Source organism: Pelmatolapia mariae, linkage group LG20, assembly GCF_036321145.2.
Source record: "Pelmatolapia mariae isolate MD_Pm_ZW linkage group LG20, Pm_UMD_F_2, whole genome shotgun sequence".
Taxonomy (NCBI): domain Eukaryota; kingdom Metazoa; phylum Chordata; class Actinopteri; order Cichliformes; family Cichlidae; genus Pelmatolapia; species Pelmatolapia mariae.
In genome coordinates this window covers 30,578,233-30,598,590 of record NC_086244.1, presented here as the reverse complement: position 1 = coordinate 30,598,590, position 20,358 = coordinate 30,578,233, and the positions used below count along the sequence as shown (strand labels likewise).

At 39.7% G+C, this 20,358-nt stretch overlaps 2 protein-coding genes across 8 annotated transcripts in view; one reads left to right on the top strand and one right to left on the bottom strand.

Moving 5' to 3' along the window:
• The first annotated feature begins 560 nt into the window (after positions 1-560).
• On the top strand, positions 561-5,352 carry LOC134619431 (complement C1q-like protein 4). The gene is made up of 6 exons (XM_063465266.1): positions 561-665; positions 2,577-2,648; positions 4,090-4,161; positions 4,558-4,641; positions 4,727-4,858; positions 4,943-5,352. The coding sequence occupies exons 3-6, from the start codon at positions 4,134-4,136 to the stop codon at positions 5,149-5,151; spliced, it is 453 nt and encodes a 150-aa protein (XP_063321336.1). The 5' UTR covers positions 561-665; positions 2,577-2,648; positions 4,090-4,133; the 3' UTR covers positions 5,152-5,352.
• Positions 5,353-7,222: 1,870 nt separating this feature from the next.
• The window catches only part of prdm16 (PR domain containing 16), a 171,349-nt gene continuing 158,213 nt past the window's right edge, over positions 7,223-20,358 (bottom strand). For 3 of the 7 annotated variants that reach the window (XM_063464122.1, XM_063464124.1, XM_063464127.1), the window contains 8 exons: positions 18,160-19,837; positions 17,932-18,019; positions 15,889-16,061; positions 15,710-15,787; positions 15,252-15,421; positions 14,649-14,820; positions 11,725-11,982; positions 7,223-10,614 (listed from right to left, as the gene is read on the bottom strand). In XM_063464122.1, the coding sequence (XP_063320192.1) occupies positions 10,602-10,614; positions 11,725-11,982; positions 14,649-14,820; positions 15,252-15,421; positions 15,710-15,787; positions 15,889-16,061; positions 17,932-18,019; positions 18,160-19,837 (2,630 nt within the window). In that variant the 3' untranslated portion in view covers positions 7,223-10,601. The remainder of the gene's footprint in view (positions 10,615-11,724; positions 11,983-14,648; positions 14,821-15,251; positions 15,422-15,709; positions 15,788-15,888; positions 16,062-17,931; positions 18,020-18,159; positions 19,838-20,358) is intronic. The other 4 variants (XM_063464125.1, XM_063464126.1, XM_063464123.1 and 1 more) reach the window with 3 other exon arrangements.

The following is a 20,358-nucleotide window of genomic DNA, read 5'->3' as shown; positions in this document are numbered from 1 at the left end:
AATGCATCAAATAAATGCATAGCTGTTGTATTTTTAGGCTTTTGTAAACTTCTGGTTACAGTCTCCAACTCTACCTCCATTTATTCAGTGAGAATAGACTCAATAGGCCCTGTGCACAACTGAGCTAAAGGAGTAGTACATTGTCTTTGCTACAAGCAAAATAAACCTCACATCTTCAATGGCTGGTCAATGCTGGTCAAATTGTCATCCATAAAGCGGTAACTGATGCTGGACTTCTAAGCAGAGTTGCAAAAGAAAAAAAAAAGACACGCTGAACAGGCTAATCAGAGTAAAGATTTTGGTTGGGCAAAAGAATGCTGAAAAAAAATTTGTATCTGTAAATATTAGGGGTGCAACGATACTCGTATTGATATTGAACCGTTCGATACAGTGCTTTCGGTTCGGTACGCATGTGTATCGAACAATACAAAATTTATTTTATCAACTTTTCTTCTGACGATGCTGTCTGTGTTGAGAGCTCAGTGGATCTGCGTTCGACTACTCCGCCTAGGCTGCACTGTCGAGCGCAGATCCACTGAGCACAGCGCAAGCTAGCAAGACAGAAGCTAAGTTCGTTGCAACATGGCAAATTGAACCTCCCCCACCCTAATTCAGATATGGCCTTTGGAACTATTTTGGTCTTCATGTGAAGTATGACACTGAAGGTAAGCGCATCATGGACAAAAGTAAAACAGTATGTCGGATGTGCCACGCAATGCTCAATTACATGGGTGGGAACTACTGCGTTAGTTAAGGTGTTGACGCTGTCCAGCCCCACGCACGGGGCGATCCGCGGTAGCTCGTTAACGGAGATTTGCCGTGTTGTGGCGTTAACGTCATTTCAGATTAACGCTGACAGCACTAGTGGGAACACAATGAATATGACTGCACATTTACTCCGACATCATCCTAGTGCAAAGACAAGTGGAAGCAGACAAAAACAACAAGCACTCATGCTACAAACTTTACCTGAGTCATTTAGACAGCCGTTAGCACATGATTCTCCTTATGGGGACCTGATATGTTTAATATGCTGCTGAGAGTAAAGCCCAAAAGAAGCGTATAGTATAGCTTTTATTTTGGAAAGAGCCATTTCTCTGTAATAAACTCTCTTTTCCAAAGATGAGGGATTTCTCCATCAGATATTTATTTTTTTTATTACTTTGTCGTTTCAGCAACATTAAATTTAAAAACTGTACTTTTGAGTTAAAATATATATTTATAATTTTAATAAATGACAAATTAAAAAAGCATGAACATTTTTTTGTATTGAAAAATATCAAACAGTGACACCAAAGTATCGAACCGAACCGAACCGTGAATTTTGTGTATCGTTGCACCCCTAATATATATATATATATACATATATATATATATATATATATATATATATATTTATATATATATATATATATATAAATTGAATTGATTGAGGGGTTGAAGGGGTACTGAGAAATGAAGGGGACCACTCTATTTAGCAATGCCATGCAATGTCTTGTAAACACCTAGAAATACAGGATTATTGCAGTCTTTTAGAAGAACACTGGCTTTATATAAAAAAGAAAAACAACAACAAAAATATCCTACATATCCTAAATACAACAAGACTCATTAATCACTCCTATATCTAAGTCACAGAGGCCTTTTTGAAGCCGTACTGATATACTGTTTTTAACCACAAAACCACTGGAAAACACTACACATATACCCAAGAGTCAAAGTCTAAACCCAACCAAATTATTGATTACCATGTTTCTAGATGAAAGATTTTTAGTTAAACGTTTATAAGCCCTTGAATCTTTGCCACTGCAGAATAGTTCTGTCTGTAGTAAAATCCATCATCTATTTTCTTGACCACTTACAGAATTCAAATGTGGGTTTGTTGGAGCCTGTCCCTGCTGTCATTTGGCAAAAGGTGGAGTACACCCTGGACAGAGCCCCAGTCTACCACAGGACCAACACAGAAAGACAGACAGCCATTCACAATCCTATCTATAGTTGATTTAAAATAATTTATTTTCATTTGATGAATCAAAAATGTGTTGCTATTAAAAAAACATGGAATTTCTTTAGTGACGACATTTTAAGGGTAGTGTAAATACAACAAGTCCAAAGTAACAGTGCTATTTCCTTGGAATGTTTCTGATGAAACATCCATGGTAATGATTGACCAGAGAGTCACATACACTAAAGACACTATATAAGGCTGGAGCTAAGATAGAAAAAACACTGAACTGCACAGACTCCGTGAGATCCAACATGACAGTGTTTTTCCCATTGTTGCTGCTAATCTGCACTCTCTCTACAGTTCGACTTGAAATAAACTCTAACAGCAAAATTACTCCACTTTTAAATCGGGGAATGGAAACAGCACAAACCTCTGACCCTGAACAAACATGTAAACCTGACATCAATTCTGTTCTGAGAGAGATGAGTGCCTTGTTGGCTGAACTGAAAGCAGAGATTAGACACTTACAGAAAGAGAATGAAGGTACAGTAGTATGTAATGGCACAAGAAACCAATGCTTTGATTCACTGAATTATGTCTTACTTTTAATTTTTTTCTGTTTTTTTAGCACAGGCAGCTAAGGTCAGAGAACTGGAGTTACAAAAGACGGAGTTGGACAAGCTGAAGGAACAGCACGAAGGTTAGTTTTGGGTGAATAGTTTATTTTTATTGGGCTTTCTCTGTGTCTGATTGCTGTGTTAGAATTGACTCCCTATATGCAACAAATTGGGACATTGTCAGAAGAGTCATGTTTCAAGGGAAACATTAACTCTACCTGAAAATGAACTCAAAAAATTAAGGAAAACTGGGTAGGACAAGAGAATCTCATTGAACACTGTTACTCTAAACATAACATAGCGGGAACACTAAAACATAGATGTTTACCTTATAATATATATGTGAGAAGCACACTCAAGTTGCAGTTTAACTAGTAGCAATACAGCAGCATTCTGGACCTTTTTCAGGTGATCCAGGGATGATTTGCTCAGCCTATAGAATAAATAATTGTAATAAAGGTGTGATGCATGTATGGTTACTTCCATTTCGTACTGAGAAACAGGATATATGTCCTGTTAGGGACTGTTTCCCCAATAAATATGTAAGTTTTAGTATAAATAAGAGTCCTATCACAGTCTCAAATACTAGAGGAGTGAATTCACTTACAAGCACACACAACAAATTTTGCAGTGCATTTCTGAAGTAGGTACAGAGCTTGTAAATAGCAGTAATCACAGTAACAATCAACTGGCTATTGGCTCCAACAGAAAATGGGCACTAATAATATTGATATATTCCTATCAGTGTAATAGGTTTCTACGATTAGACTATTTATATGTGTATATGTCCATATATATATATGACTCTTAAATAATTGGACAGTGTACTGATAACCACTTTCATGGCCGGGTGAGGCCCTTTACCTCATTATTTCCTGACAAACATGAGGGAAAAGGAGCTGTAGTTGATTCTAACTGTATTTGTTTGCTAGATTTCTCAATATGAGGACCAGAGAGATATGAGTGCAAGAGAGGCCATCATTAAAATAAAAGAGCTGGAGAAAACATTAGAATTTCTCAAGGGAAATAAGTCAGATATCCTTCAATGACCAGGTCAGTCATCTGATTTCTACCCAAACTGAGTGTGACACGCAGCAACTGAATCAAAGGCCTAGAAGAACATCTCAAGGAAAGACAGCATTTGGTGATGTCTGTGGGTTCTTGATTTCATGCAGCGATTGTACTTAAAATTATGTTAATTTGTCACATTACTTTTGAGCCTCTGAAAGTAGAGGACAATAAAAATGGCTGTAATACCGAAGCAGTTATTTCAATACTTTTATTAAACATGTTGAATCAAAGCTGCAGGTCTGCATTTCACTCACATCTTGATTCTTCAATTTAAAATCCATTGTGGTGTGTGCAGAGACAGCATTAAACAAAAAAACAACCAAAAACAACCCAAACCTAACAGTAGTATATTACAGCTATTATACTAATGGGAAAAGTGCTTCCAACTACTGATCTGAACCATATATCATCTCTTTTATTTCTTCTTCTTCTTTTTATCACTCTCTTTGTCAGCACAAGCAGCTAAGGTGAAAGAATTGGAGTTGCTAAGGGCAGAAATGGATAAGCTGAAGCAAGAGAGCCAAGGTATATACGTCTGTGCTCACAAGTTTGCATACACTCATCACAGACATGAATGTCGTACCAAGTTTGGGCTCTTAATCATTTCCTTAAACTTCTTAAAGTTTTTCCAGAGTGAAATGATGGTGTCTCATACATCTTTAATTACTTTAAATAACAAGAATTGGATGCACAAGTAACTGTAACCCACATTGGGTCATAATTTATACATGCATGCTAAAATATACACATACAGCCACACTAGTATTTGGTTAATTGTCTCCTAGCAAATCCCATTTCTCCGTGCTTTTGTAGCACGGAGAAATGGTTAGCTCAAAAGCTTAGTAACAAGTAATTTTATTGACAATTTTCACAGTCAAATTGTATCTTTTTTAAAAATTGTAATTATTCATTTAATTCCAGCACAGGGAGGAGAGCTGATCACCATTAAAAGTAGGGCAAACATCACAGAAAACCAGGTGGAGGTCCTGAAGAGAGAAGCAGAAGGTTTGTTGAACAGGAAACAATCTCATTATTGAAACAGTTACTGGAACATCAGTCACTTTAACACGTGTGTTTCTCTCTCTCTCAGTCAAACGTGTGGCTTTCTCAGCCTCTCTGTTAGGCACAGGCTCACAAAATATTGGACCATTTAACACACACATGCCTCTGGTCTTCAAATATGTTGTTTCCAATATTGGAAATGCCTATAATTCGCACACAGGTACTCAAATACATACATTCTTTAGAATTAATTTGATTTGATGACAATATTTACTCCATTTAAATTTTAAAAAATCTCCCACAGGTTCCTTCACTGCACCAGTAAGAGGAGCGTACCACTTTGAATTCTACGTATATGGAGATCATTCACATCCTTCAGGGGCTGTTTTGGTCAAGAATGGAGAGCACATCTTTATGGCATACCAACATTCGACCAGTGCTCATTCAGTCAGTTCTTCTAATGGTGTCACATTGCTATTAGAGGTAGGAGATGTTGTGTTTTTGCGACTGTGAATTAACACTTGGATTCTTGACAATGAAAACCGGCACAGCACCTTCAGTGGACATCTGCTTTTCCCCATGTGAGAAGAAAAACAGCCTAAGATACCAGTGCAAGCACACTCTACCAGTGTATTAGTTACTCTGCATTTTTACTACATATGAAGCTGACTGAGCACATCGATCGAGTGTTTGAAAACTGAATTAAAAATGCTTCACAGCAGCCAAAAGTATGAATATGTGAATTATATAAAATATGATCATGTTTTCTTACTTGGTTCAGCCTTTTATTTAAGAGTTGGCAAATCTCATTTTTAAAAAGAGAGATTGGGTTAAATGTTTTTTTTTTGCTTTTGCTTCTTCTTTTACTTTTTTAAAAAAAAAGTTGAGTAGTATCAGACCCAGAACTTAAACACAAATTTAGTTTCTTACGCACACGTAAATACCTTGTGATTTATAAAACCATGTTAATATAGCACGATCTATTCCCTTAGAAAGCAAAGACAGAAAGAAAGTTATGCATTACTGTAACTGTAACTGTTTTAAACCCTTGCTTGTCAGTTTACAGTCAATTAAACAAATAGCTAACTTTAGTTTTTCAACTTCATGAAAAACTCTTGCAATGTCCCACAGAGTTTACACCTTTGGCTTACACCTGGATTTCTTACATCAACACTTGGCTGCCATTAAATATGGCTTCTGTTTTACACCTGCACTTCTACACCTCAGCACAGACTTCATCCAACACATACGTTCCTACCATTTGATTGGAAATATGGACAAGCTGTAACTAATGCATCACAAACACATATTATTGCCAACTTATTTGCCAACTTATTTGCAGTTTAATTTTCTCCCAAATGAAAGAGTCTATTCCAACTAACTTACAACATTAACAATACAGCACCTGCTTATTTAAAGTTTTTATGCAATTGACTTTGATACCGACTGCTTTTAAATCCATAGTCCGGCTCTATTTTCCATTTCACAACTCTTAATCTCATATTTTGCACTTGGACCTCAAATCACAGAACACATTTCTCCTGAATGTACCATTCACCTCCAATCCCGCTGGACTTGTGTTTAAACTGAGTTAATGGCTCAATTAAAACACATCCTAACCTAAATGTAGAATGATTTATGTACTAAATTTCAAAGAATAAATCAATAGCGTATAAGAAGGATTTTGGGTAAAAAAAAAAACAACAACCCAAAACTTAATATAATCCTCAATGTAAAGCCCACAACAGTAAAAGAATATTTAACAAAATATGTCCTTACATTATGATTTTTTGTTTCATTTTTCCTCCACACTTTGCTGGGTGATGAGCTCACTGCATTTTTCCTCAAAAGGTGATAAATTATTGAGTGTGAACCTTTGGGCAATGTTTCCTCCTGACTACATTTTCATGTAGATCGTGTTTGTTTACTGGCACGACAGTGTCAATCAAATCTTTCTTTCTACCCAGTAGTTTTGCACTTTTAACTACATCTAAATCTAAAAGGGTTTCTAAATTTTTATTTGACCTCGAGAACTACAAAAGAAACTACCATTTCTTAAACACAATTTAATCAGTAGAAACTGCAATTTGGGAAGAATTACAATAATTTTTATTTTTAAATTTTTTAAAGTTAATCTCCTCCAGGTGCCCAATCGGCTGGACATCCAACACTTAATTCAACTTTTTTATTTCCATGGGTTAAAGGTGAAAAGGTTATATTTATGACAAAAAACAATTTCTATAACGATATAATAATTAAATTCAATATTTTTCACACAATGAGCAAAATAAGTAATTTAAAAGGACTTACATAGTGAGGTCAAGGCAAATAATACTGTTCTGTTAGTAAGAAGCAAAAATGCTCTTTTAGAAAATAAACCTTATTGAAAGTATCTTACACCAGGCCTCGATTCAGCCTCTCACTCCCTTTTAGCTTCACAAACAGGACTGAACTGGTTAGAGTGGCTGCTTTGGGTGGAGGGAAACTGCTCAAAGCATTGTCACCTATGTTTGCTGAGCAGTGACTATTTCAGGCACTTCTAGCCCACAAATAAACAACAGAGCACTCATTTAAAAAGCACACAGGTTTTATTGCATATCAATTTCATGTATAAATTCTTCATAGCATTGGAAAGATTACATTTGGTATACATTGCTATTCTACAGAATTAACATCAGAGTCATATCTTTTCAATGAAATTTCTCTAAAGTACATCTGCAATAATCACAAGCATCAAAAGAACTGCAATTTCAGAATTGTTCAATATTATTCTACAATCCTTTATTGTTTTTCATTATGTCTTCTCTGACAAGTCTTTTCTAAGTCTTTCGGGACCACCTGTCCAAACATCTGTAAGGCAGTCAGAAGTTGAAGTCAAACATACTAACCTAACCACATGTACAATAAGTGCATCTACGAATTTCTTTTTTTTTTCCTTCTTTTCTTTTTTTTTAAATTTTTAATTTTTTTGATTTGATACACGTTTCACAAATGGACATCATTATGACTGCTAACACGTCATGCACAATAACTTCTTTTTTTGTTTGCTTTCAATAAACATAACAGAGGCGATATACAACTCAGATTTTAACAAAACAAGCACCATCCATTTAAACCCATATTTTTCAATGATTTTTTTTTCTTCAGACAAATGCACCATGTTTTTCATTCTTTAAAATACTATACAGTTAAAAAGAAACTATGTATATTTTTTACTTTCTCCTGTAACAGCGGGGGCAAACAGCAACCATCTTCTATTTTGCTGAAACATATTTCAGTGACCACTTGCCAGAATACGTTCTGAAGCTGGCAAAATGAAATACCTATATGCCTTCAGTTCCTTTGCTTTACACAGCGCGTACTTATTACAGTAGTCCATGACAAGAATTACTACAAACAGTCAACCTTAAAACTTAATGACCCAAGTCTTTACATTTTGTAACCACAAGTTGGAAAGCAATGCATTTACCATGAATTGAATCTCATTCAGTAGAATTATATAAAAAGAAGACATCTGTCTTTAGAAAATTGAGATGATGCAGCAGTCCTAGCATCACACTACCACCTACTGTCATGAAGAAAAATTACAGTGCTTCTGTTATCCTTACCTCTCCATGTTGAGCACAACATGCCCATCTAGTGAAAGTGAAACCAAATGTATCTGTTCTAACATTCAGGGACCTAAGCATGATCAATTATTGGCTTGGACCCATATGATTTAAGTGCTATTTTCAAAATACAGCATCAGGCCTAGTTAGAAAAGTCCCAGTATGCGGAGAGGAACAGTGATCAACAATGCCCACACTCCACCTTTTTGCAGCTATCTACAGTAAATTACTCACGCCCCTCCACGGCACAGCTACCTTGTAGACCATATGGAATGAGTTTTCAGTATGATCTCAGAAGAATAATTTCAGATTAAGAAGTTATCAAGTGTTTCGGTTTTCCCCATCTAGCTAGACAGCTAGACATTTAATTTGAATGGACCGACCAGCAGAATTACGATGCCCGTTTTAATACTTTCTGTGGTTTGTTTTTATCAGTTCTTTTGGTTTAATGAGTTGTTGTCTTTCTTCTCAAATAGTCAGTGATTATGCCATGTTCGTGCAGTTGTGGCTGTGTGCGTTTGAATTTTGGACCGTATAAAATTGGACAACTCATTAAAAAAAACAAAAAACAACAGTATTTGTTGGTTATAAGACATGTATTAAATCTCAAACAGATGAAAGGGGGAGCTCGATGTTGTAGAAACTACTCAGATTCAATAGTGTAACAATGTAATGCCCTTTTCATGACATCCATAACAAAGGTTGTCCAAGCCTGCCCCCTTTAGTACTTGAACCATTTTGAACAAGACACATTCAGCCTACTGGGTAAAATGGTTCAACTAAAACAAGGAAATAAAAAGGCTAAACACTGCAGGATGTTTCAATGCCAAATAGGATCTAAGACTAACTACAGCTATATTTCACTATAAATAAAATCTATTAATTTCATGTTTTTTGTTTTTTTGTTTTGTTTTTGTTTTGTTTTTGTATTTTTTCTCATTTTGGCACACTAACCCATCAAAACCAGAGATTCAGAATCTCCCTCATGTTCTGATAGTTTACCATTCCTTCAGCAACAAGAAAAGAGGGATAAAATGACTTCTTCATTTTCACTCCCCCTGCCATGACAAAACAACCAAAAATAAATACAAACACACACTTCTGAAATCAAATATATAAGCGCTTAGTAAGAAAGAAAAAACAAAGAAACTATGACAGCAAATGGAAGCCCCTTGGAAATGAAATGATTGTCAGAGAACAAAACATTTTCTATGGGTTATTTGGCACATACCACTCTTCCTATGAACATCTAGGTTAATTTGTACATCATATGACATATCATACAATTTTGGTCCTTCTCTAAATTAATTATATTAACAATTAAGCACTGCAGTGCCTACGAAGAAACAATACTGTGTAAGAGGAAAGAAAAATTAATGTGAATAAAATTAACAAATGACAATGAAACAAGCAGAGAAAGACTTTCCTCATTTTTTTTCTGAACATGATTTAAATCCATTTTCAGCATGATCAAGTTTAAGTTTGAATAACCAATTACAATGGCTAGTGGCCCAGATAACTCATTGAAAGCACATTTGAACATAGAATAAAATTCTTTAAAAAAAAATCAACAGTCTATTGTATCTGCCAATTCCTTAAGTAACATTTAGTGTGGCGCTATTGTTGATTCTGCTGTTACAACTGAAACAAAATCAGTAAATAAGTCACCCATGGTTGGTGGAGGAAACACGGAGACGGCGGTCAACACTCTCACTCTATTCTTGGTGAAACAGTGCCAACTTGTGGACATGCAGTGCCAATGCAGCATGTCGCTGCAGTGTTTGTAGTAGGCGGTGTATACAGACTTTAGAGACATATCAGTCATTAAGAGTCTTTATGAGAGCCTTACGCAGGGTCTCTGTGGTGCTGCGGTAAGCCTTGTGCACTTGGGGAGGATCAGAGTAATGCAGAGTTTCAATGCTATTGAGAAGCATTCATCATGTCCTTCACATCAACAGGAGCTTAGCAGTGCGTTCGCTTTGACAGTCTTTGCAAGACCCTTCACCTGGGGGAAAATCTTCCCCTTCTTTCTTTAACAAACACTCACACACAGACACACACAAAACAAGCACACACATCCACACAAACTCATTCTTTCTGTCTTGAATGTATATGACAATGAAATCTTCTCCATCATCCTTTGTCTTGCCCCCTACTCATGTCCACTCAGTCTTTCTGTTCCTCCTCCTACTCTTCCTCCCACCTTTTCTTTCTCTCTCTCTCTCTCTCTCGCTTAGATGTGGTTGAGTGGGTGAAAGCTGCTCGTCTCAGACGGTCCACCTCCCATGCTCAGCCAAGCGTCCAGAGAGTTCTGGGAGGGCGCGTGCAAAGGGTTGTTCTCAGAGAGAGACAGCATCATTGCATAAGCCTGTGAAAGAAGAAGACGGATGATTTTTAGGAAAATACAGAAACTTCAGTAAACTTTCATTGTGTCCAACGACACGTCCAGAAATGAAAGGATTACAGTACATCTGGTTGCTGGTGTTTCACTCAAGTGTGATTATCCTCGAATTTCATGACTTTATACCTTGTAACAAAATTTCATTAAATTGTTTTAAAACTTAATACACCAGCAATGAATAGAGAAGGTTGTAGATGATGTGTTAGTGAGTTAAGTGAAATTCAAAGATATAGGAAAGCAGGAAGAGAGGTGCTGTTTAGCTCCTGAAAATGTGAAAGCATCCATCTCATCCCTGATCTTTCTTTCCAGTGAACATATTTTGCCCTTCCTCCTATTTTATCTGAGCGACTCGTCCCTCCCTCTTTTAACGGACATCCAAAAGCCAGTCACATACCTGGGTTTTAGCCTGTCTGTACAATGTCTCTTTCAATGCCTCAGATTCTAGTGAAGTGTTAAAAATGTCTTTAACATCGAAAGGCTGCTCGTCACTGGCTGCTTTACGTAAACCATCCAAGCTCTTGGGAAAGCTGGGCAGTGCCTCCAGGTCCAAGAGAGAGCCCTCCTCCTCTATACACCTGCACACCGAAGCATGGGTGGATGGAAGAAATAGGGCAGTGTGGATGGGTTGGAGGATGGATAGGAAAAATTGATGGAAAGATAAAAAAAACAGGGATGGAACAGATGGAGAGTTAATTAGGGGAGGGAGAATGTGAAGTGAAGAGAAAAGTAAAGGTATGATTAATAAAAGGGATCAACGGACAGCAGAAATAAAGTGGAAGAAAAGGGTTGAAGAGTTTAAAGAGTAGTTAAAGAAACTAGCCTAATCAAAGCACTTGACTTTTTGGGTTACATTTTTGAGAATCTGTGTAGGGGACATTTTTAGTACATGTGTTATCCCTGTTTGCCCTTGTCGATTTACAGTGCTCTTTAGGAAATGCATTAGTTACATTGTTAAGTATTGCAAATTTTGTTAAAACTCAACATTTGCTGTACATTTCTGTGGTTGTTTGGGATAGATTGGGGTAAATCTTGTCAATGAACTCGGACCTTTTCTGCAAATTTAAAACAGACAAATACCTGCGAGTGTGTTCATAGCTCATCGCTAATGGAGCCGCCTCTGCCTCTTCCTCTTCCTCATCCTCCTCATACACTCCTGTTGTGACAGGAGACGGGGACTCGGGCGCCTCGTCGTGCGACTTCTCTGTCAGGCTGCCTTCCTCCTCCTCTTCATCGTCACCCTCCACTTCCTCTTCCTCTTCCTCCAGACCCTGGAGACCTAGCTTGGAGTTGGACAAACTGTGGCTGGGAGGGTGCTCCTCCTCAGGCTGGTCTGATCTGCGGAGGGATCAAAGGTCAGAGCAGGGAGGAAATGTTAGAAGTGCGACATCTGAGTTAAAGAGGTTTGAGTCTCCCAAGCCAATCAAGAGGGGCCTGAGGGAAACAATGGGAACACAGAAATGTTGAATCATGGGCAGTATAGTGGCCTGGATTTTAGTTAAAAACACATGTAGACAAACCAAATGGGAGTTTGAGGGTTTTTTTTTTTAATATGATTGCTAGTGTAAATTCCTGATCTTTTTTTTTTTTTTTTTTAACTTTTTTTTTACCACAAATGATCAAAATGTGAGATAAAGGCTATGTCCACTCTTGAGCTGGCTGGGCGGCTGTTACCATTTCCTAACCTTTTAACGATCTGACTCATTGTGAGTAGCAAGAGAAACAAAAATAATCTAATGACAGCATGCAAAGTCTAACTCCTGAGTCCACACAAACAACATGGGTGCTGACAGTCTGCCTGGACTTTTCCGATGGCCCACAGATGATTAATTGACCCGCTCCTCACAAACAGACCAGGGCATGGTCCACCTCAGACTAACTCCTCTACGCCCCTCAACGCTTTGTAGTGGTGGAACACAGTTTGCACGACTGAAGGAAGATGATGGCTTGGCTGCAAACAGGCTATCAGCACACTGCCATTACGACCTGCCATCTGTACATTTTCCAGCCTGCACCCCAATACCACCTCCCCCACTTCCATCACCCCCAGACCACGATGTCATGGCTCATGATATCATTTCCTTTGGGATGGCAAATTTACCCCTTTCATTTTTTGCCACACAGTGGACATTTATCAAATCAGACAGGGTTACCTCTGGGAAGGGGTGCACGGGGACAGGATTGGGTCACGCAGACTGGGTGAGTGAATGTGGGTAGAGGGACTTTGTGAGATTTGGGGGGGGGGGGGGGGGGGGGGGGGGGGGTTCTTCTCTTTCAGTCTAGATTAAATATCACCATAATCAAATTGCAGAGCTGGCTGGCGGGGAAAAAGTCCATGCCTGCGAATGGAGAGAGAAGCGTAGCTCTGACATAGGGGGCCCTGGGTTTTGTCATTTAGTCTAAACACGTCAGTTGGGTGTTTGTGTTAGCAGACTGGGGCTATGGGTACACAGTGAGTGGATAGGGGAAGAGCTCAATCATCAGTGGATCTCTTAGATAAATGCCTCAACCCGAGTCCCCCTTAGGGTCCAAACTGAGAGCTATTGCAGCCCGGTCTCAGATGAGGGAGCAGCTCCAACTCTAGTTATATCCAAACCTAAAACTCAAGCCAAAGGCGGTGAGACAGATACCCCTCAGTCCTTACACACTGTGGTGGAGCTGAAAATATGCGTGCACACCTATACTCCCTAACTTTTCTCATTCCATCCCACCCTGTGAGCAGCAGTGCTGCCTCAGCAACTACAGCATCACCAGTTTGGAAACAGGTCAAAGTTTTATACAAAAATAAAGGCTCCCAGGGGCTTTTATTTTGACTGGCTATGATGCTGAAAAGGGAATTTTGAAGGGGGTGGGGAACTGTGATGTGGGGGCAGCTAGGAGTGATTATAGATAGTCATCCATGAATGTGTGTTTGTGTTCAGCATTTGACTTCAGTCACTCAGAGGGAGAATAAACAGCAGGCTGTCTGGTGGGAGGACAGAAAGCACAACACTTAGTCTGAATTACAGATATTAAAATGTCAGACGAGGTTGTTGTGGATGAGACTCAGTATTGATCCCAGATGGCAGAGGGGCTAAACTGCCACTGTGTCTTTTGGACATAATGCATGTTGACAAGAAAAAAGGGGGTGTGGGGGGAGAACGAGGAAGTGGCAGGCAGAAAGTAAGACTACCAGAAAGGAATCCAGAATGAGACGAAGGCAGAATCAATGCAAGAGAGCAAACCAGAAAATCGCCCTTCTTTCATTTCCCAAAACACAATTCTTGCCCTTTTCTGTTAACTATAAAAGCCTTTCAAAACTTAAAGCAGGAAGTTTCCATTTTTATGAGGATATTTAAAAAAAAAGAAACCTGTTTTGTTTTTTTTTTAAATAAAAAAGTTTTCCTTACTTTATAAGCAAGTTATAAAGTTTTTAGAGTGCAGAGAAACTAACAGGATTATCACTTGTGCTACTGGTCTGCAGGGTATTTAGAACTGAGCATGACATTCACAAACACATTAATTAAACTTTAAACATTAAAGAAACTAAAATGTGTGAAAACTGTTATACTGAACAATTACAATTATGTTTTACATTAAAAAAATGAAAGGTGAAAAATTAAGAAAACCTTTTTTTTCATTTATTTAAGTGCAATGGTACTAAGTGTGTTCTAGCCACTAGGGAGCACTGTGTACCAATTTCCTGGGTCTGTACTGTTGATTGCGGGAAGGAGGAAGGCGCTAGAGATGTAGAAGAGCAGCTGTTTACTTTAACTGAACAAACTTTTTGTTTGTTTTTCTGGATTTTCATACCTAAGATTAGATGTCCTAAATAAGGGAGATGCATTACAACATTCCTGACAACATCTGACAAGTTCTTTCTGCTGTAGTTAGGATTAATGTTAAATTTAGAGAATCTAAGCTTGGCAGAAAAGAGTTAGCCACATGGATGGAAAGTAATCGCTGGAGATCTCTGTGAGAATCATGGTACAAATATAATTTTTGTGAGCGGGTTTTCGTCTTACCTCTTATCCGTGGAGCTGGAGGCCTGGTTCATCTCACTGTTGGAAATGAAGTTGCGGATTTCTGAGAAGTACGAGTCCTCCTTCTCATCTAAAAGTGCATGATTTTCTGGCTCTGAGTTTGGCGAGGAGATGGTCGTTCCTAAGTTGGAAAGCATCCCAGACTGTTGGCTCACTGTTGGGGAAAGAGATGTAGACACACACATCCATATGCATAAAAACACATGGCATGGACACACACACACAGACAGCCCACATACCATACTAAGACACACAAGCATCATTAGTGTGATGATCATCGCACAGTTATTTAATTTAGGAAAATATTAGAGGCAAAACACACAATTACTAACATTTAAACACTAAGATCGTGCATAGCTCTGGTGACATTTTTTTGACAAACAGAAAAAAAATGTTTACAGAAATCTGTGTGGAAGATAAACATGATAGCAAAAAGGTTTTATAAAGGTTATGCTCTTACATTTTTCTGACTGTTTTTCAGTAACCCATGTGTGAAAATGGATTTAAACAATCAACTAAGCAAAACTTCCTGTTTAATGATTACGTTACTAGTTCGCACAGCCATCATTGCAGTTGCAAACTGACCAGGAATGTTCTCGTGCTCGTGCTTCTTGAGATGGCGATCGAGGTTGGTTTGCTGACCAAAGCAGCGGTTGCACAGGTGACACTTGAAGGGTTTCTCCTTGTTATGGATATTGCGGACATGGCGTTGAAGATTAGATGAGATGCTGAATGAGCGGTCACAGTATTTACACCTGACGAAGAAGAACAGGGGTATTTAAATGTCAGCTGAAAGAGCAGTAGAGTGAGAAGGGCTCTAAAGATGTATTATTTATCTGCTGAGTTGAGCAAGAAACCACTCAAGGCTCTTGTGATTTGCTTAAAAGTATTCACTTTGTTTTTTCTCTGAAGTTTCACAGAAAGCGACGTACCAAACAAAGTAAAGGCAGGTTTGAAAAATAGCCGTGACAAAGGGAAATATGTCAACTATGGGTATTTCAGAAACTTTCAAGACTCTCTGAATTAAAAATAGAAAGGAATACCTGTAGGGTTGTTCCCCTGTGTGTGTCCGCAAATGTCTGGTGAGATTTGCTGAGCGAGGGAAGATTTTCCCACAGTACCTAGAGCAAAAGGACAATGAGGATGAGTGAGCATACGGCATGGTGCACTTTCACGTTTGCACATATTCCACCAACTAGTTTAAATGAAACGGGGTGCAGACCTGCACGCGTAGCGTTCCTTTCCCTTGCGAAGGATGGCGTCTGAGAGGGAAGGTGGTGGTGAGCGGAAGTTGAACAGCGGATGGGCCGAGTGTTGCAGCGAATTGGGCGGTGCGTCCAGTTTTAGTGCTCCAAAGCCGTCCAGCTTATCTGTCATGTTCTCCATTGCTGACATCTAGGGAATAAGAAGAGTAAAAAAAGTTGAGAAATTCTTTGTTTCATGTTTTAAAAACGAGATAAAAATAATTCAACCAGAGTTTGTTATTATTTACCGTGTTATGGGTTCAATTAGAAAGTTTATAAGGGCAGTTTTAATTTTTCGCACGTAGCGTGTGTTACATCATGATGGCAGCAAGTTTATGTGTATTAAAAACAGAAAAGAAAGCACTGAAAACAAAGGGACAATTTAAGAAAGAACAGGGAGTGAGGGAAAGATACAGGGAGGAAGCTTTGAGGAAGCAACATATCAGAGGTTAGCCTTGTTGTTTGTACTCAAGGCGTGTCACCTCCTTGACCTATAACACATTCACAAATGCCCAAGTACTATTCCTCCAGTGCCCCCCTCTCTGTACAACCTCACCTTCTACTAATGCTTTGTTCTCTACTTCTTACCTTCTTCTGCCAAAGCTGCTGTTGCAAGCCTGCAAACTGGCTAAATGAGGCATTCAAGAGCCATGACTGGAGCAATACAATATAGTTTGTGATACCCCCAACTGATAGCCGCTTCCCTCCCCCCCTAGAAGCTTGTGAACAAAAGAGGCCAGTTATGTAGGAGTTTATTTGCCAAAAACAGCTTACATCCTTCCTTTTTTTAGTGAATACGGGACGGGAGAGACACAGGGACAGACACTCCGTCTCGATGTGTTTATTCGCAGTCTGAGAATGGGTGCAAGGGGGAGCGGGGTGATTCCGTCATGAGACTGAATTAGAGGTGGCATTGTGTTTGGATCACTGAGAGGATCACAGCTGAGACGCTCAAATATGAAAAAAGTTTTTGCAGGGCAGCCTGCGAAAACTTCGCAATCTACGAGATGATGAGATGAGATTTTAAAGGATGGAAAGGAAATCTGTTTGATGCTTAGAGCCTTGTCATGACATCATGTTTTTAAGATTTTGTACCCGGGTTTAGGGTAACTGAAAAAAGGTACCAATACAAAAAAAAAAAATTCTTGCAATTTACCTTACAAAAAAAAAAAATCTATGCTGGCTAACGATATGACATCACACATGTGAGATATGCAAACGCATGTTCATGTGTAAATGTATCTGTCTGCATGTGCACCAGATGTGTGTATTGCAAAGTCACGGTTGATAGAGGACACAGATTTCCAGGTCAGATTAAACCGTTTCCCCAATGAGAGCCCCCCATTCTCCTGGACACAAACACAGGATGTCCTTGACGGACACGGTGTTATTATCTAGCCAGCCAGCCAGGCACAGAGAAAAGAAAAAAAAACTCTGAGGGGTTTGAGTTATTAGCTTGCCTGTGGGCTCCCACTACATAAAACAATGCCACAACTAAGATTAGCGTGGCCAAGAGAGGCAGTTTGTTACAATTCAAATGGTTATTATTCTCTCTTTTATTAATACTATCATTGCTTGTAATCAAGATATGTAGAGGTGGGGAAGGTCTGGGGACAGTGGAACAATGTGACTGATTATCAAAGGGCAGCGATAACAGGCTGTGTCTTCTGAAAAAAGGTAAAGCTGACGAGGTACACAGGCGCCATTCCGTAAACAAAGGAAGAAATCATACAGAACCCTTGAGAAAATAACATCAACACTTTGGAATGATGGCGCTTGGGTCCTATCAATTCAGGTTTAAGCAGCGTGGGAGGCAGGAGTGAGGTATTTTCACATAATACATAGTTTGAAAATAATAGTCAATACTATCTGGGAATAATCAGCTTGTATGCAATACCTGGCGGTCAATTCCCCTGCTTGTTAGTCTCTTGGTGTACTTTCAGTTTAATGTGCACGTAGCATTTACTGTTTCTTAAAAAGAATAGTCTCAAACCAAGCTAGGTCATGTGTGCACTATGTACCTGGGGATGGAAGAGTGGCGGCGAGGGCCGGAGGAACTTGTCCTTCAGAGCTCCTACCGGGTCGAGTAGCTTCCTCTTCTCCACCCTGCTGGACCAATATCAAGGCAGAGGGTTACGTACCAAGGTCAAACTTCATCTAGAATGCCCAACCTCATATTCTTCAATGCATCTACAAAAATGCCTTGATGTTGGTTGTGGAAGTGTCTGGTCTAATCCGGGCTGAAATACCTGTATATGGGGTCCATGAAGAATGCTGAGGGCTTGGCATAGTGCAGTGGTGGTGGCTGGTGTGGCTGTGCCTGGGGCTGCTGGTGCTGGGTGATGGTTGATTGGTGCAAAGACTGTGAATGAGGGTGTGGAAAACCAGATGGAGTTTCATCCTTGATTGAGACCCCTTTTCCACCTCCATAGATGTGGTTCTTTCGATTATGTAGCTCAGCTGGCACACCATTATGACTCCCTCGGCTCCGGCTGCCAATGCTGAGGTCCAATGGCTGTTCTTCACTGCTAGATATTGCTAAATGTCCACTACTGCTCCCAGTACTATTGTTGGGGTTTGAGGTGTTTGTTGGTGTTGAAGGAGCTATCTTGGCCTCCTTGGGTTTCGTGGTGAGATCGAACGGTGATTCTGCTGTGGGAGCAGGAGCTGCCGGGGAACTAGAAACCATTTTGTGCAGTTGCTCACGAGGCGACTTGGGCTCTGCTTTAAAAAACATGCTAGGATTGAGAGCACCTCGATCAGCGCTAAAAGGGTAGAGGGAGTTGTGGAAGTTGGGCAGGAACTGGAAGGGAAACATGGAATGATAGGGCAGTGGACCCATCTTCTTCTCCTGATGAAGTCCAATCAAACCTGGACCAAAATATTTCTCTGCAATAGAAGCGATGGCTTTTATGGAATCAGTGGTGGCTGCATTGGAATTTGTGGTGGTTGTGGGCGGGAGGGCTTGCTCATCGGGTGGGGGGAAGAAGGAGTGCTGCGATGCAGAAGCAAGAAACGGACGATCAATCGACAGGTTCCCTGAACTAGACATGGCTGATATCAATGCACGGTTTGTGTCTTCTAACTGGTGTGCCTCTTGGCTTGATACAGTGCCAGACGGCTTCCTTCTTTTACCACTTCTCTCACGCTCACTCTCTCCATCACTTTCCAGGTCAGAGCCGTCCCCTGAAGCAGTACCTGTGGTGGTGTCCAAATCTGTCCCACTTGTGGTATTGACATCTTCAAGGTCACTACCGTCAGACATATCTGCCATCTTTGATTTTGGTTTGGCTTCTCCACTAGAAGACAAATCCAGTTTATTCTCCTTCTCTTTGTCTTCGTGCTGACTCAAACTGTTAACACCATTGCCATTTGTGGAACTAACTAGAGACAATGGAGGAGCATCTAGAGGACTCTGAGGGAGCTTCACCTCCTGACTGCTGCTCAGCGGGCTCTTTATCAGTGGACTGGCCGGTAATAAAGGAGGTCGTGGATATAGCGATGGGGGAAAAATACCTGGGAAACCATGTGGGAGGGATGGGAAGCCATGGGGTCCTGGGGAGAAGGGCAAGCCAGCATGAGGATGAGGTCGGGAAGGAAAGTAGTCAGTGAAGCCTAAACCTGACTGGTTTAAACCAGAAAGGTGGGGATGGTGGGACTTAGCCTTAGCCATGATTGGGCTGGAGCTCATGGGGATGCCAGGGTTGAACATCCCTGCTGGAGAGCCATAATGGTTTTTGCCCTCACAGAAGCGACGGTGCTTGTTGAGGGAGGAGGTAGTGCTGAACAACTGCCCACAGTCTTTACACTTGATCTGGGTGCGGCAGTCAGCATGCATACGCTTGTGGCGACAGAGGTTGGAGAACTGGGTGTAGGATTTGTGGCACACCTCGCCTGGGGGAACAAAAAGATGCAGCCCACCAGGGCCTAGTTAAACCAGTTTTAACACTGTCTCTAACTCTGTATACCAAAGCAACAGTAACATGAACATTTAAATGTAAACGGCTGTTGAAAAAAAGGTTTTAGGAAAGGAAGGTGCTGGTTCGTATGGACAGGATAACTTACACAATCTGAAAAAAAGTGGTCTTGATTTAGTTTGTATATATTTTACTTCCAAATAATTACTGAACACGTGTAACAGATAAAATAAATAAAATACATATGTGAGGGCTGTTTTTTTTCCCTTACTGTAAAACACTCCATTTCCAATTTAAGCTCTGTCATGTTGTTTTAAGTTTGACAAAAAAGAGCTTAGGTAACCAGATCAAATCTATTATTCACATTGTATAATGAAATTTATTGCAGGGCAAATACGACCTTTGTGCCTGCAAACAAGCTGGTGTACATAGAAAAAAAAGAGAGACTGGATAATGAGTGAGGTTAAACGAGGTAGGAAAAAAAAGTCTCAAATAAATAAATTGTTATGAAAAAGGTGATCATTAACTTCC

Excerpts from the sequence above, each read along its gene's own strand:
- LOC134619431 (XM_063465266.1), top strand. The coding sequence starts at position 4,134 with ATGGATAAGCTGAAGCAAGAGAGCCAAG. Across the intron at positions 4,642-4,726 it reads CCTGAAGAGAGAAGCAGAAG|TCAAACGTGTGGCTTTCTCA; the intron begins GTTTGTTGAACA and ends TCTCTCTCTCAG. Across the intron at positions 4,859-4,942 it reads TGCCTATAATTCGCACACAG|GTTCCTTCACTGCACCAGTA; the intron begins GTACTCAAATAC and ends AATCTCCCACAG.